The sequence below is a fragment of the Dama dama genome, chromosome 31 (genome assembly GCF_033118175.1).
Source record: "Dama dama isolate Ldn47 chromosome 31, ASM3311817v1, whole genome shotgun sequence".
Taxonomy (NCBI): domain Eukaryota; kingdom Metazoa; phylum Chordata; class Mammalia; order Artiodactyla; family Cervidae; genus Dama; species Dama dama.
The window spans coordinates 13,372,180-13,389,151 of NC_083711.1; the positions used below are offsets into that span (position 1 = coordinate 13,372,180).

At 39.7% G+C, this 16,972-nt stretch overlaps 1 protein-coding gene across 2 annotated transcripts in view; it reads left to right on the forward strand.

Moving 5' to 3' along the window:
• Positions 1–371: 371 nt before the first annotated feature.
• LTN1 (listerin E3 ubiquitin protein ligase 1) overlaps positions 372–16,972 on the forward strand; it is a 57,761-nt gene continuing 41,160 nt past the window's right edge. The window contains exons 1-6 of one of the 2 annotated variants that reach the window (XM_061134297.1): positions 372–495; positions 6,339–6,542; positions 8,428–8,526; positions 9,579–9,809; positions 12,114–12,166; positions 12,917–13,097. In XM_061134297.1, coding sequence (XP_060990280.1) covers positions 454–495; positions 6,339–6,542; positions 8,428–8,526; positions 9,579–9,809; positions 12,114–12,166; positions 12,917–13,097 — 810 coding nt within the window. In that variant the 5' untranslated portion in view covers positions 372–453. The remainder of the gene's footprint in view (positions 496–6,338; positions 6,543–8,427; positions 8,527–9,578; positions 9,810–12,113; positions 12,167–12,916; positions 13,098–16,972) is intronic. The other variant, XM_061134298.1, reaches the window with a different exon arrangement.

A 16,972-nucleotide genomic window follows, 5' to 3' on the forward strand; every position in this document is an offset into this window, starting at 1 on the left:
ACATGTTTTCAAGTTCTAAATAAGCAGGAAGCTGGTGGGGATAAGAAAATGCAAAATTAAATGCAGAACTGGCTAGAATCAAAGGAGGTGGGGACATGCATGAATTTTAGAAATTCTCCTACCGCTAAGGAGGGATCAAATCTTGCCTTAGCAAAGCGAGGAAAACAGGATTTGGCGCCTTGGGTCTCCAAGGCGTGGCTTCCTACTGGGCAGGAATTACATCACTCACATGGGCGTGGCTCCAAGTGTGACGTATCCCGCAGCGGTTGGTCAGGGAAGCGGCAGGAGGTGGGGGCGGAAGTAGGGCGGGAGATGGGCGGGGTGGGTGGCGGAAGGGGCGGGCCGGGGGAAGCTTTTCCTGTGAGCCCTTTTCCGGTGCCAGGGGCCGGAAGTTGTGGCCCGGCTGTGTCAACCCGGGGGCTGCGGGCTGGGGGTGCGGCTGAGACCGCGACCATGGGCGGGAAGAACAAGCAGAGGACCAAGGGGAACCTGAGGGTGAGTGCAGGGTGACCCAGCTGGCGCGGGAGTCCTCTCATCGCTGCGGCTGGCCCTGTCTGCCCGGCGCATGGCCGGAGGTTGTGTGGAGCGCGACTGTGGGGTGGCATGTGTTTGCGTGTCCAGTGTGACCTCTCTGTTGTGTGTGCGTCCCTGCGGGCGGGGTGGGATATATCTGAGCAGAATGGGGATGTTAAGCAGAGGGGAAAGATGTTACGTGCCCAGCTGTCCCCAGTTGAGCACACTTCGTAGCCACCCCCCCGCCCCCACTCCCCCCACCCCCGTTTTCGTTAAGAATTGATTCAGTGTCAACTTCACCTGGAAGGCTACCTGGCCAGGGTAGCAGGGGGTAGCATCCTGAACAAGGGAGTGGAGTGAGAGATAGTTAAGGTGAGCCTGGAGTGCACGGAGTCTCGGATCACGTCGCTCCTTCCCTCAAAAGCCTGCTGTGGCTGCCCACATCCATCAGGGTATAGGCAAAGCTCTTACGATGATATATATACGCGATATGGGGTCTGCTCCGGCCCCTTTACATCTCCGACCCCATCTTTAGCTTCCTTGTCTCTCACTCCATCAGGCCACACTGATCTCTTCCCGAACCTTGACCTTGCATGGCAGGCTCCCAACGCTCTTTTGTAGGTGGCTCCAAATCTTGCTCGAGACATCTCAGTGAGGTCTCTCATGATCACCCTATTTTCAGTTGTAACCTTCCCCTCCACCCCCACCCCGCCACTGCTCCCTGTTCTCTTTTCCTGCTTTATTTTATCCCATTGCATATCCGACTTCTAACATACTATTTGTTGGTTGTCCTGCTTCATTTACTATCTTGCTTCGTTAGAATATTAGTATAGGACCTAAGTATTTTATGAAGGTAGGTGGTGGTTTTATCTGCTGCTATTTATTATCTTTGGAACCTAGACCAAGGATTAGCATATAGCAGAAGTTCACTAAATACTTGTTTAAACCCCAGGGTAGACTAAACATACAAGACTGAGAATGTCATAATGGTGTATTTTTATAAAGATATTTTTATGGTACTTTAGGTTTTTAATAGCGCAGTCTAATTTCATGAAGATGCTTCTTTCTGATCCAGTTCTAGTGATTTCAGTACCATGGTTTTCTTAGATCTGTCAGTCTTCTTTTGTGGTTAATAATGTCAACAATAGTAACAGTAACTAGCCTGTATCAGTACTCTTTTAAATAGTTTACTTCCATCCTCATTTAATTTTAATTTTTTATTTAAAAATTTTTCTCAGTGTTTAGTTTTAAAATGTTCCAAATATGAGGATAAGTTGCAAGAATATTGAAGCAACAACTTATAAGTTCTTTACCTAGAAATAACAATTGGTAGGGCTTCCCAGGTGGCACTGGTGGTAAAGAACCGGCCTGCCAGTGCAGGAGCCACGAGAGATTTGGGTTCGATTTCTGGGTAGGGAAGATCCCCTGGAGGAGGGCATGGCAACCCACTCCAGTCTTCTGGCCTGTAATCCCATGAACAGAGGAGCCTGGCGGACTGCAGTCCATGGGGTTGCAAAGAGTCAGACACGACTGAAGCAGCTTAAGACACACACACAAACCAGTTGGTAATCCGGTCACGTTTGCTTTCTCTTTCTAAATATATGTATTTTGCCAAACCATATGACAATTAGCGGCAGAAATCATGACCCTTAATTCCAAAATACTTCAGCGTGTACATTCTAAAAACAGCAAATTTCTTCTTCATAGCCATGAGAAATTATCACATGCAGAAAATTTAACTTCAGTATAATACTATTGTCTAATGATATACAATATTATGTTCACACTTCTGTAGTCATCTCAGTATTATTCTCTATAACCTCTGTTTTCGATACAACAACTTTAAAAACATTGGCGAGCCATTGAAGGATCATTCATTCCATCTACATCTAGGCAGTTTCTTAGTGCCTTTTTTGTTTGTTTTTTTGGAGGAGCATTCTTTTATAGCATGAACAATTTGGCAATTGACTTGCTTAACGTAGACTTGTCTAATTGTTCCTCATAATTGGATTCAGGTTAAACAGTTTTTGACAGAAATCCTTCCTTGGTGATGTGTCTTTCTTAGCGCCTCTCACACCAGGGAGACACATGGTGCCTGCCTGTCCCATTACGTGTGGTGTATGTTTAATCACTTGATTAAGCTGATGTTCATTGTATGGGTTTCTCTTTCCATTGACTAACAGCACATAATCTGTGGAACGGTAGTTTGAGGTTAGGACTAACCTCTTGCAGAATTTCACTTAATGGTTTTGAGCATCCTTTGATGATTCTTGCTGAAATCAGTTATAATTATGGTAGTTTGAAAACTTATGTTTAATCATGACTTCACCCTAAGTAATGATTTAGTTACTGTTACCTCATTTTTTTTTTTTTTTTTTCAAGTCTTGTGTTTTCTGTATTTCCTCAATACTGCTGGGAGCTGCTGGATTCAGTTTCAACACACCTTGCTGCTAAGTCGCTTCAGTCATGTCCGACTCTGTGCGACCCCATAGAGGGCAGCCTACCAGGCTCCCCCGTCCCTGGGATTCTCCAGGCAAGAACACTGGAGTGGGTTGCCATTACCTTCTCCATGTTACCTCATTTTAATGGAGAAGGCAATGGCAACCCACTCCAGTACTCTTGCCTGGCAAATCCCATGGATGGAGGAGCTTTGTAGGCTGCAGTCCATGGGGTCGCTAAGAGTCAGACACTACTGAGCGATTTCACTTTCACTTTTCACTTTCATGCATTGGAGAAGGAAATGGCAACCCACTCCAGTGTTCTTGCCTGGAGAATTCCAGGGACGGGGGAGCCTGGTGGGCTGCCATCTATGGGGGTCACACAGAGTCGGACACGACTGATGCAACCTAGCAGCAGCAGCAACCTCATTTTAAGCCACCTTCCCTAGTGGCTGAGAAGCTAAAGAGTCTGCCTGCAATTCAGATGACCTGGGTTTGATCCCTAAGTCGGGAGGATCCCCTGGAGAAGGAAATGGCAACCCACTCCGGTATGCTTGCCTGGAAAATCCCATGGATGGAGGAGCCTGGAGGGCTACAGTCTACTGGGTCGCAAAGAGTTGAGTCAAAGCTATGGTTTTTCTAGTAGTCATGTATGGCTGTGAGAGTTGGACCATAAAGAAAGCTGAGCACCAAAGAATTGATGCTTTTGAACTGTGGCGTTGGAGAAGACTCTTGAGAGACCCTTAGACTGCAAGGAGATCAAGCCAGTCAATCCTCAAGGAAATCAGTCCTGAATATTCATTGGAAGGACTGATGCTGAAGCTGTCAATACTTTGGGCGCCTGATGCGAATAACTGACTCATTGGAAAAGACCCTGATGCTGGGAAAGATTGAAGGCGGGAGGAGAAGGGGACGACAGAGCATGAGATGGATGGCATCACCGACTTGATGGACATGAGTTTGAGCAAGCTCCGGGAGTTGGTGATGGACAGGAAAGCCTGGTGTGCTGCAGTCCTTGGGGTCGCAAAGAGTTGGACACGACTGAGCGACTGAACTGAATAACTGATCCCCTTTGCCGTATACCTGAAAATAGCAAAACATTGTAAATCAACTAGATTCCAATAAAAAATAATTTTTTTTAAAGTTTGCTGTTAAAAAAAAAAAGATCAAATTGTGAAAAGGCATGACGTATGCAGAGACCTTTGTTTTGAATTTGGGACTGGAACACACATGGTGGAAACAAAATTAAGAGAGGAGAGGAGGGAAGTGGATGAGGGGAGAAACGAGTGGCAGGAAGGTGACTGGAGAGGTTGAGTCCAGATGGTGAAAATCTTGAAAGTCGTCCTGAATTTGGTTTTTAAACTGTAGACTCAGGGTTGCCACCTCAAATGCCTCTAGAAGCTGGGCACAAAAGAATGAAGTAGGTGTGGTATAAGAAAGTTAACTTCCAGAAATAGAATCCAAGTTCTTAATTTTTGAACTGTGGGTACCAGTCGCTAATCCACAATGGAGAAAGTAACGAGAAACGGTAACTACATTTTAAATTCAAATCAGACCTTGAAAAAGATATAATTAGTTAAAAATAGTTTGTTATTTTTGAAAGTAGAAATCTGATACCTTTTCTTCTGCACTATCAGCTCTGATCTTAAGGTCAGTTCAGCCTTGACTCCTTCAGCTTTTTATACTATTTCATTATTCTGTTTCACAATGAAACTTTACTCATGAGTTTATAGAGAAAATTTCAGTGTCTTAGTGGCATCATGGTTGGTTTTCAAAGTTATACTTCACTGACTTCCTTTGTAGATCTTTTAAAAAATTAATTAATTTTATTTTCTCTTTGGCTGTGCTGGGTCTTCATGGCTACACACGGGCCTTTTCCAGTTTTCCTGGGTGGACTTCTCCCTGCAGCGTCAGTGTGGTGCACAGGCTTGGTCGCCTTGCAGGACGTGGTGTTTTCCTGGACCCGGGCTTGAATGCATGTCCCCTGCATTGGCAGGTGGATTCTTAAGTCCGTCTTTGCAGCTCTTTATTCATGTGTCAGTATTGAGAAAGGTGAACTGAATAATGTTAATTCATTTTAATGAAGTCTTCAAATAGAGAACCTTTTTTGAAATTAGTCTTAAATGCTTCTGTTTTGGGGGGAAAAAAATGAGTCCATTTTCATTTCTGGTCACTCATTTCAGTTCAGAAAGTAGTCCAGGTTATTATTTCTTGATAAATGAGTTTCCCAAACACAGTTTTGCTGGGTATCAGCAAACTAAATCACACATTTGTATTTTCCGACATTCTTACAGAGAAATAAGAAACAGATGAGTTTAGATGGGTTGTGATGTCATCCTGGACATTGAGCTGAGGCATTTTCGTATTAATGACAGTGAATACATTAATTTCTTTCAACAGTTTAGGTATTTTCTGTATCTGTCACAAAGAATCCTACTGGAAGCTACCGTATTATGTAGCTTCCAACAAACCACTGACTGATTCAAAACTAAAGAATGTATCTTATATCCTGACCACTGTATTTATTTTTATGTCCATAACTAATGTAGTTTGTAACCATTTTAGCCCATTAGGCTAGGCTTTGGTATGTGGAAATGAGTGTGTCTGCCCACAGGGAACTCTTGGTCTAGAAGTTGCTGTCATTAGACTTATCCTGTGATAGTTGTTTAGTAATTTCTTGAATGAGTGAATGAATGAAAAGATATAATCCATTTATGAGTTAAGTTTGTGTCACTACATAGCACACATATATGTGTATACATACTATTTATAAAAAAGCTTGAAATAAAAAACTTCACAAAACAGTACTTATTCTCACCACATGTGATGTATTCTGATTTTTTAAATTTTGTTCCTTTTCTTTAAAATGACCTACAGGAGCCTCTAATGACTTGTGCGTGTGCATGCTCAGTCACTGTATAGTGTGTCTGATTCTCTGCGACCCCGTGGACTGTAGCCCCACCAGGCTCCTCTGTCCATGGGATTCTCCAGACAAGAATACTGGAGTGGGTTGCTATGCCCTCCTCCAGGGGATCTTCCCAATCCAGGGATCGAACTCATGTCTGCCCATGTCTCCTGCATTGCAGGTGGATTCTTTACCCACTGAGCCATCTGGGAAGCCCCTAATGGCTTGTAGTCATAACTTCAAAAACGTTGTTCTGATGTTTAGGAAACTGGGAAATAGCTCCTAGGATCATTATCATTAAGTACTCGTGACAGAGTATTCATCTTTGGGGAACATTACAATAGAGGCATAAGCTATCGGGAAAATGTCCTCAAATGAGTTTGCTTCCTGGTGGGAATTGTCAGGGAATTATTCTAAAGAACTCAGTTAAATTTTGAACTCTTCCTGAACTCTGACTGTTCCTCCCCCTGCTCTCTTACCAGCCTTCAAACAGTGGCCGAGCCGCAGAACTCCTTGCCAAGGAACAGGGAACGGTGCCTGGATTTATTGGTTTTGGAACATTTCACAGTGACCTAGGCTATGTTCCTGCTATTCAAGGAGCTGAAGAAATAGACAGTCTTGTGGATTCTGATTTCCGAATGGTGCTGCGGAAACTTTCTAAGAAAGATGTCACAACAAAACTAAAAGCAAGTTTTGTTTTCATTAAAATGATCAAGGGAATCTTTTTGTTAAAATGTCATTGGTTTTTTTTTTTCCTGGCCAAATTGCACAACCAGAGATCTAACCTGCGACCCCTGTATTGGAAGCATGGAGTCCTAACCACTGAACCGCCAGGGAATTCCCATCATTAGCATATGTTATATAAAGAACAGTGAAATCATTTACCACTAATAAATACTTCTACAATTGTACTTTTTTTTTGACACATTTTATACTTGTCTTTTGCATTATAAGTCAGTTTGTTGTTCTGCACTTTTTAGAATCACTTTGGAATTCTGACTGTACATTTTTTCCTATTAGATAATGTAATTTTGACCCTATAATTGTAAGTGGGTTTTTTTGTTTGTATATGTTTTGTATTTTTTAAAAAGGGGGGAAAAAGAAACGTTTCTCCCATAGTGATCTGTGATGGAACTCTTAAGATTAGTATTATATGGGACAAACAGAAACAAAGTATTCTCATGTTATGTAAAATATTTCTGCCATTTTAAAAAGCAGAAATATAATCAATAGTTAATATTATGGCTGTTGATTCATTGCTAACGATTTTATTTTTTTTATTATTTTTTTGTGTGTGTGTAATAAAGTTTTATTAAAGTATAAAGGAGATAGAGAAAGCTTCTGACATAGGCATCAGAAGGGGGCAAAAGAGTACCCCCTTTGCTAGTGTTAGCAATGGAGTTATATACTCTCCAATGAATCCAAAGAATGTCTGGAGGCTGCAAAGACCTCACCAGACCCACTCCCATAATTTACATTTTAAGATAACAGAGTTGGCCAGAAGGTTTAATCCAAAGATTGTCCTCAGGCAGTATACATCCTTGTAAAGACCAGATCTACTCCCATAATTTATGTTTTAAGATAACAGAATTAGCCAGAGGGTTTAATCCAAAGACTGTCCTCAGGCAGGATACATTATTGTTATATAATCCTAAGGAATGTAGAGGAAAAAAAGTAAAAAAGTCTGTCCTTTCTTCCTCCTTGAATATCCCAGACCTCTCTCTCCTTGGGGACCCCTAGACTTCTTATCAACCTGCCTAGGAAATGATTCTCTCATTCCCCCCTTTTCTTTTAGGAGAATTATGTTGCCTAGGGAAAAGGGGTGTCGTTCTCATTCCATAACTGCTTCCGAGCTGACAAGGGGCATTGTCCCTAAATTGGGGGGGAACATATTCTCCTAATCCTCATAGTGAGGATGTCTGATCCAGGGGCTCCAAGTAATAGTTGGAGGAGGCTGTGGCACTCATAGGAGCTCGGACAACTATTTGTAAACTAAAAGCTTTTAGACAGTTAGAAAACCCCATTATACAGTTACAGATGTAAGGCAAAATAGTCATTAAACCAAGTTAAAATCAAATAAGTCACATTATGTCCATAGTTACATCAGTCCATCTTAAGGTTGTTAGATGTCATCAGTTTAAGAAGAGGCATCACATGCGATTGTTGAAGGTATTTGCAGACTTGGAGAAAGTCCTTTCCTTGAAGTGGAGATGTCCACCATGGGAAGCCTTCCACTGATGAAGAGGGGAGTGCTCCGCAGACCCAGCAGTTAGACCGATTGTGGAATGCAACATAGGAGTGAGTCCAGGACAGGAAGGCATTGTCTTGAGGATCAAACGGCAGACTGAGGATTTCTGGAGACAGCAGAAGTAGGCTCACATAGATTATCAGGCCCATCGGAAACATACAAAGTCAGAGCATAGAAAGTAAAAACATAAAAAGGACAAACAGAAACAAAGTATTCTCATGTTACGTAAAATATTTCTGTCATTTTAAAAAGCAGAAATATAATCAATAGTTAATATTATGGCTGTTGATTCATTGCTAACGATTTTAATAAATGACTTTTAGGCCATGCAGGAATTTGGAACTATGTGTACAGAGAGAGAGACAGAAGTTGTAAAAGGAGTTCTTCCATACTGGCCGAGAATTTTCTGCAAAATTTCGCTTGTAAGTATTCAGACTTCCCTAGTTTATTTCTGTTGTGTTGATGTTTTGTTTTTGTTGAAGTTATGAGGACTATCAAATTTTTATGATTCATTTTTGGTGAGGGTTATGGATTGTTATGTCAGTATGGTTATACAGATTAGATTATGTAGGTTGTGCAGAGGAGTATGTGTTTTCGGAAAATAGGTCGTTACTATAGAATTACCTAGATACTTGTGAAAAGTGAAAATGAAAGTCATGTCCAACTCTTTGAGACCCTGTGGACTATACAGTCCATGGAATTCTCCAGGCCAGAATACTAGAGTGGGTAGCCTTTTCCTTCTCCAGGGGATCTTCCCAACCTAGGGATCGAACCCAGGTCTCCTGCATTCCAGGCGGATTCTTTACCAACTGAACCACAAGGGGAGCCCAAGAATACTGGAGTGGGTGGCCTAACCCTTCTCCAGCGGATATTCCCAACCCCGGAATCGAACTGGGGTTTCCTGCATTGCAGGCGGATTCTTTACCAACTGAGCTATCAGGGAAGGCCTCCCTAGACACTTTTAAGTCATAGTAAATTTTGACAGGGCTTCCCTGGTGGCTCAGCAGTAAAGAATCCGCCTGCTAATGAAGGAGACACAGGTTCGATCCCTGGGTCTGAAAGATCCCCTGGAGAAGGAAATGGCAACCTTCTCCAGTATTCATGCTTGGGAAATCCCAAGCACAGAGGAGAGTAGCGGGCTACACTCCACAGGGTGCAGAAGAGTTGGAGGCGACTTAGTGACTAAACAGCAACAAATTTTGACAATGTAATTTCTTTGTATACTTGCTCTGGAAGAATGAGAATGAAATGCTTCATTATCCCAGGAGTAGCCTTGACTCCATCTTGAATATAGTTCTTTTTATCTCATTGGGAAAAATGAAAAATTAATCAGTTTTTCTATATAATTATGGATTTTCCTTTAGTTCTGCACACAGGTGAATTCTTATTAATGGGTCTTCATAGAATACCCAGAAATGTCTTTATTTGTTTTTATGGGTTAGAACTGTTTTAAACCTTACTGTGTTTTCAATAGGATCATGACCGCCGGGTTCGAGAAGCCACACAGCAAGCTTTTGAAAAACTTATCCTTAAAGTAAAGAAACACTTGGCTCCTTATTTAAAAAGTTTAATGGGTTATTGGCTGATGGCTCAGTGTGATACTTATACACCAGCTGCCTCTGCAGCAAAAGATGCCTTTGAAGCAGCTTTCCCTCCGAGCAAGCAACCTGAAGCCATAGCATTTTGTAAGGATGAAATCACAAGTGTAAGTCCTAAGAACCTTTCCATGTCTATTTTTTAAAGTATTTAAGGGATATGAGACATATTACAAAGGCACCTCTTTCATCTAGTATTGTGAAGGAATGAGAAATGAAAATAGTTTCAGTGGAAGGTTGCCTTTTTTAAATGGTGTATAACAAAATTGACCATTTTGGCTTTTTAAACATAATTAATTTTTCAAATTGGACCATTCTTAAATTATTTAGGTTTTTCCTTCTTTATTTATTATCTAACTTACCATGTCTAAAAGATTGAAGTATGTGCTTTGTAATATATAAACTAAAAAAGAATCCATCTAAAAATTAAATCTAAACTTTTTTTCTCCCATATTTTCAAATCAATACATGTATATAGATATATTTCATCCTGATAATCCTTTGTATTTATGTACTACAGTTTATTTAACGTCTTTCACATTTGTATACCTTTGGGGTTTTTCCCCATTTTTTTATGGTAATGAACACTGCTTCAGTGAACATTTTTGAATAGATCTGTTCATAAGCTGTAGGTATGGGAGTTACCAGAACTTCTAGTAATTGAATATGTTGGGTCAAAGGATAAGAACATTTAAAATTTTTATAGCTATGGATAAATTGCCCTTCAAAAGGCCATCCAAATTTATACTCCCATTAACAGGTATACATTTCTCCAACACTTGGCCAACACTTTTACCAAACTGATATTGGCCATAGCTTTTATGACTCAGTTTGTGTGTGTAATACTGTCCTTTTTTCATTTTTTCCCTCATTTGCCATTCCTAATATATGAACTAGAAAAAATAAATTCCAGACTTGTTAGTATTATAGCAAGAAGTAAGAATAGGTGAGCCATGAGTCCATTGAGGAGAGATGAGGTTTAAAAAAAATCATGCCCTCATTCATTCCCCTATGTAGTACTCTTATATTTCCATAGCACCCTGTGTATAATCCTACTTAAACATCCTCTCTCTCTTTGCCTCCCTCCCTCCTTCCCTTCCTTCCTTCCTCCTTTAAATTAATCACCCTTTCTGTGGTTCCTATTACCCTTACAAATTCAAATTGCTTCTCTTGGCCTACAGGATTCTTCATGATCCCTTATTACATATCTGATCTCTTTGCCCAGCATCTCTCTACACAGGCACACATATGCATTCTAGTTCCTCATTTAAATTCTTGGTCTTCATTCTTTGTTTTTCTGGGGTACCAAAGTTCATTTTTTAGAGTGAGGGTTTCTAGCTTTAATCATACTCTCAAAGGGAGTTCTCTGACCCAACTGTAAATTAGGAATTATTGGTTTATTTAAAATATCAAGCATAAATGTTATGAGAGTTAAGTGTAATGAGTTTGAACACTTAAAGAGTTTTAGGAAATGGGTTTTGAGACAATTAATTTGGCTCTTCCTAGTTTTTTGTTGTTGTTGGTTTTGTTATGATTGGATAACTGATCATTGAATACGAGGATTAGTTCCTATGTTGTTTTACCTTTAGTTGGCTGTGTCACAGCTATACAGATACTGGTTTGAACTCTTCTGAGTTCAAAATCAATTTATTAGCGAGGAGTAAGACAAATGAGATTAAAATGTCATAGTGTCTGTCAGATCATGGGTTCTGGCTCATACCATTGGGTTCCAGTCCCTCTCTGCCATTAGCTGGGGTGTTTGACCATGAGCAAGTTTCTCGGCCTCCATTTCCTCATCTATTAAAGTGGGAATTCCCTGGTACTTCACTGAGTTGTAGTGAGGATTAGTTTAGGTAATGCATGGGATTCCTGGTGGGTGGAAAAGCTCAGTAAACGCTGGCTATTGTTATTGCTGATAAAATTGATACTGGAGCTGTGGACTTGCTGGTACTCCACCCCGAAGTAAGCAGTCTTACTCTGCATTTCAAATGGAACCTTAGACCGTCCTCTGTGATGGAGCAGAACACTATGTGTGTTCTTCCCTGTGAGCAGGGAGGTGCTCGAAAAAGCCGGGCGAGGGAAGCAGAGCCTGATTCTGTCCCAGACCTACTAATCAGCTGTCCTTTCACTTCACTACTGCCTGCAGAGAGGAATGTAAAAGCAAGAGGACAAGAGTATTTAGGGAGAAGTTCCTCCTGGCGGAAGCTAGAGATGTTTGAAAGAAGTACCCTATCCTTCTTTACCCTAACAGCTGCCAACCTTGGGAATTAGTAAGGGAATAAATTGGTGAAATTCAGACCTTTTAGTTTTGCTTCTTTTGCGAGGAAGAGGATTAAGAACTTTTAGGTAAGATGTAGTTTATACTCTTGTCTCTTCACCAAACAGTTCAATAAGATCTCAATCCCCCCCTGTAGGTGCTACAGGATCATCTTATCAAAGAAACACCTGATACCCTCAGTGACCCACAGTAAGTTGTATTGTGTCTATGTGACTCAGGTTAAGTGAAACTCTGTTGCACTCATTGGTCATAGGTAACAAGAGGATAATTTCAACATGATGTTGAAAAAAGGGATTCTTTAAAAAAGAGAAAAAGGATTCAGAATGTAGAGATGAAGATACTTAATGCAATGTTATTTACCGGGTGCAGTTTTAAGTGCTTTTACCTGCAGGTTGTCCCTCTATTTAATTTGAATTATCTGGGAGCTCATACATTTGGTTCTTTTACAAAAACATGTTTTTAGATTTTTTTTTTCCACATTTGCCTTTTGACAGTCTTAGAAGGAAACATTTTAAGGTCTGGATGAAAATAATTGAAGAACTGTGAATAGTTCTATTAAAAGAATAGTAAGATTTTCCATGTGCCTTTTACTCTTGTGTTCTAATGAAGCTATTAAGAGTCTGTAAGGGAAAGCAGTCTTAGATGCAGTATTATTCTCCAGAATCATCCAGTTAACTGCTACTGAGGGTGATGTATACATGTACACTTATTTCAGGCCACTCCTTTTCATCTACTTTAACCTGGTAGTATTCAAAAAATATGTGATGAAAACTGTATGTATATTCGTATTTTGTGGGGCTTTGACACACGGAGAATGAGCATAGAAATAAAGTAACTTTGGTAGATACTCAGTGATAAAACGTCTAAAAAAGAAGTTCTGCATGCGCAGCTTGTCTTATTCTCAGGCCTTATGTATATTTATTTTCTTTTGACATCAAGAACTGTTCCAGAGGAAGAGAGAGATGCTAAATTCTATCGAGTCGTAACTTGTTCCTTATTGGCATTAAAGAAATTGCTTTGCCTGTTACCTGATAATGAGCTTGACTCTCTGGAGGAGAAATTTAAGTCTCTTTTATCACAGAATAAGTTTTGGAAGTATGGAAAACACAGCATACCTCAGGTATCTCAGACTTCTGGTTTTAAGACATTTCGCTGATTCCTTTTTCTCCCCGATCTTGTTAGTTTTCATTTATGCTTAATGTTTATTGTTTATCTTTAAACTCTGCAAACACATTTTTGTGCTGGGACTGAATCGCCTGTCTTACCAGAATGTTACCGTATTTCCATTTTTTTTGCTTAGTTATTTGGACCTCAGATGCAGAATTGAATCGTCGTCTTCCTCTGTTCATGGCACTTCAAAACTTGTGTGTGTGTGTGTTTAATGCTTTTTCATTTAATGGATTTGTGTTTTCCCTTTTGTCTTTCTCCCTTCTCCACCTCCACCAGCTGACCATTCTAAATGTGATTAATCTGTGTGCTTTTGCCTGTGTAGTTGTCTCATTGTTGATGATAATTATATTCTGTGAAGTGCACAAACCCTGCATACTGAAGCATTGCTCTTAGGGTTCCTGTGAGTCTCTGGTCACAACATTTCGGTAATTGGTCAGTACATTACCTTATTTTATGTTTGTCTGTTTAAAGACACCTTATTTAATATATATTGTTGGTTCACTAACTTTGAACTCCCACACAGCATTCATGCCTGAGTGAAGTTTATCTAATTTTCTTTGTTAGGCATGTCCCAACCTATGTGTTTTTAATTCAACATGAACAATTCCGTGTTATATTTCATCTCGTTTATTGCTTTTTACTTGGTAATTTTTTTTTAAAAGTACTGAACTATTTCACATTCCTGTATGTGTACAGTTGGTCCGTGGCTTCTCACTGATGGGTAGTACTCAGAAGTTTGCGTTCATTCCATTTTATACCTGTTCACTTCCCCAGTGATAGACACCCTGGTTGCCTCGGACTCTCTGCTCCCACAAATAAGGCAGCAGTTAGCATCTTCATTCATGTATCCCCGGATCTGTGAGAATTTCTTTTTCTGAAATCCTCTTAATTTTTGAATTGCTGAGTCAAAGAGTATATGCATACTTAATTTTCTGAAGTAGCACCAGAGTGCTCACCTGATGGGCTGCATTGCTCTAGGCTCAACCAGCAATACGTGATGAATACTATTGATATGTATCTTATATTGTAGCCAGGACCAGGCATCATTCAACTTCCTATTTTTTTATCAGTCTCAAATGAAGCTGTCTTTAAGTTTAATTACTCTGTTAACTGGCGACTTACCATCTCTTCATAAGCTTTTGAAATGTTTGTGTTTCCTCTATAAACTACTTGTTCATATCTTTCTTCTCTTTTTTTTCTACTAGAATTCTTTTTCTTATTCTATAGGAGTTCCTTGTATATTTTCAGTATTAGTCCTTTTGTCACTTTCAGGCATTGGAAATTATCCCCCATTCTGTTACCTTTCATGTATCCTCTTTTATAAAAAAAAAAAAAAATCTTAATTTCGATGTAATCAAAACCACTGGTTTTGCTTTATGAAGACCTTTCTCACTTAAGAAAAATTTTTTTTTTTTTACTTATTATTACTTTGTGTTTGGCTTGGTTTTGTTTTTTTTTTTTTTGGCCATACCACACAACTTGTTGGATTTTAGTTCCCCTGGCCAGGGATTGAACCTGGGCCCTTGGCAGTGAGCACTTGGACTCCTAACCACTAGACCACCAGGGACTTCCCTGTATCTGGCTTCTTTTGCTCAGCACAATGTTTTGAAGATTCTTTGTTGTTGCTTGTATCAGTATTTCAAAGTGGTTGTACGGTTTCCACTCTGATCAGCAGTGTATGAGGTTTTTATTTCTATTTCCTTACTCTGATATTGTCTGTTGTTTTAAGTCATTGTCTCAGATGTGGGATCGGGGATCAGTTCATGAATCAAAATCTGGTACAGCTGACCTGTTCTTGTGAATCATTTTTGTATTGTTTGTGGGTGCTTTATGCTACCATGGCAGAGTGAAGTAGTGACAGGGACCATATGGTTTGCTCAGTTTAAAATGTTTCTTTTCTGGCTCTTTAAAGAAAATGTTTGCTGATCTCTGGAGTAGAAACTTTTCAATGTGGTTTTAATTTGCATTTCCCTCAGGGCTGATGATATTGAACATCTTTTAATGTGCTTATTGACCATTGTATATCTTTTTTTTTTTTTTTTTGGCCGTATCATGTGGCAAGTGGAAAAGCAGAAGCTTAGTTCTATAACCAGAGATCAAATCCAGGCCCCTGCAGTGAAAGTGCTGAGTCCTTACCACTGGACTGCCAGGGAATTCCCTATTTTTTTTTTTTTTGAAGGGTCTCTTTAACCCTTTTGCTCATTTTAAATTTAATACATTGTATCTTTTATACCTAGAGTTTCTACTTGATTTTTGTATCTTCTGTTTCTTTGATGAAATTTTCTACTTTTTAAAGAGCAGTTTTAGGTTACAGCAAAATTGAGGGAAAAGTGCAGATATTTCAAATATACCTCCTGCCCCTCACATACATAGTTTCCCCCATTATCAACATCCCTATACCAGAGTGATACCTTTTTTTTTCCCCACAATTGATGAACCTACATTGAAACATCATTATTATCCAGAGTCTATAATTTACATTAGGGTTCATGTTGATGCTGTATGTTCGGTAGGCTTGGACAGATGTATAGTGACATTTATCTCGTGTTTTTCCATTCGTTGTTACAGTTTTCTTTACCTTACTGAGTATAGTTATAATAGCTGCTTTAAAGTCAGTGTCTGATAGTAACATCTGGATCATCTTGGGATTGGCCTCAGTTAATTATCTTATGCTTTGAGATGGGATCACATTTTCTTGGCTTATGTATGTTGAGTGATGTTAGGTTTTATCTTGGACATAAATATTTCGATTATAGCCTGGCACATTATGTTTTGGAGACAGGATTATTTTACATTGCTCCAGAGGGTGTTGATGTGTTTGTGCTCGTGGGCAATCAGCTTGGCCAGACTCAAACAGCAGACTCCTGATTAAACACAGGACGGGCACTGTCTTCTCTCTGCAGGTCCCGGCCACTCTGCTGCAGTCTTGGCTACCCTGGCTCCTTTTCCTAGTTCCTTCAGTCCCCCTAGAAGGGTTCAGGCCACTGTAGCTGCCCCTGTGCCTCTGGTGGCAACTGCAGCCACCTTCAGGGCAGAGCTGAAAAAATGGGAACTCGGTATGTGTGGACTGCTTCCTCCAAGTGCTCTCACCGCCTCCAAAGTGTATATTTCAGTCTTCAGAGACCTCAGATCGTTTTTTGGGTCTGGTTCACAGAGTCTGTAGTTCTTTGCAGGAAGATCGACGTATCAATCTTACTATTCCATATTCTTTTGCCTATTTGTAAGTTGAGGTTTTGGTCTTTATTTTTGAGTTATAAATGTGCTTTATTTATCCCGTATGTAAGTATTATGTCAGATAAAACATCATGAATGTTTTCTTCTAGTATATACCTTGCCTTTTCACTTTTTTCATGGTTTTTGGAGAGTAGCTGATTTTGAAGTTCCTTTGATCTTTTTTTTTTTTTTCATTTATTTTTATTAGTTGGAGGCTAATTTTTTTTTTCTTTTACACTTCATACTTTTGATGTCTTATCTAAGGAATCTTTGCCTGTTTGAAAGATACAAAGATTTTTTAAAATATTTTATTCTAGAAGTTTTATAGTTTAGCTCCATCTAGAGTTAATTTTTGTGTAGGAATAAAGGTGAGAGTCAAATTTATTTTTGTATAGGTATCTGTTGAAAGATTACTAACTCCCTGCCTCCCCCAACCACAGCTGTGACTTCTTCGTCAAAATTCAGTTGAACATATGTGTGGGAATTTAATTTTGTGCTCTTTTCCCATTACATCTTATGTCTCTCTTTATACCAGTACCACACTCTTATTATTGTTTTATGATAAGTCTTGAAACCCTCCAACTTCGCTCTTCTTTTTCAGAATTCTGTAGG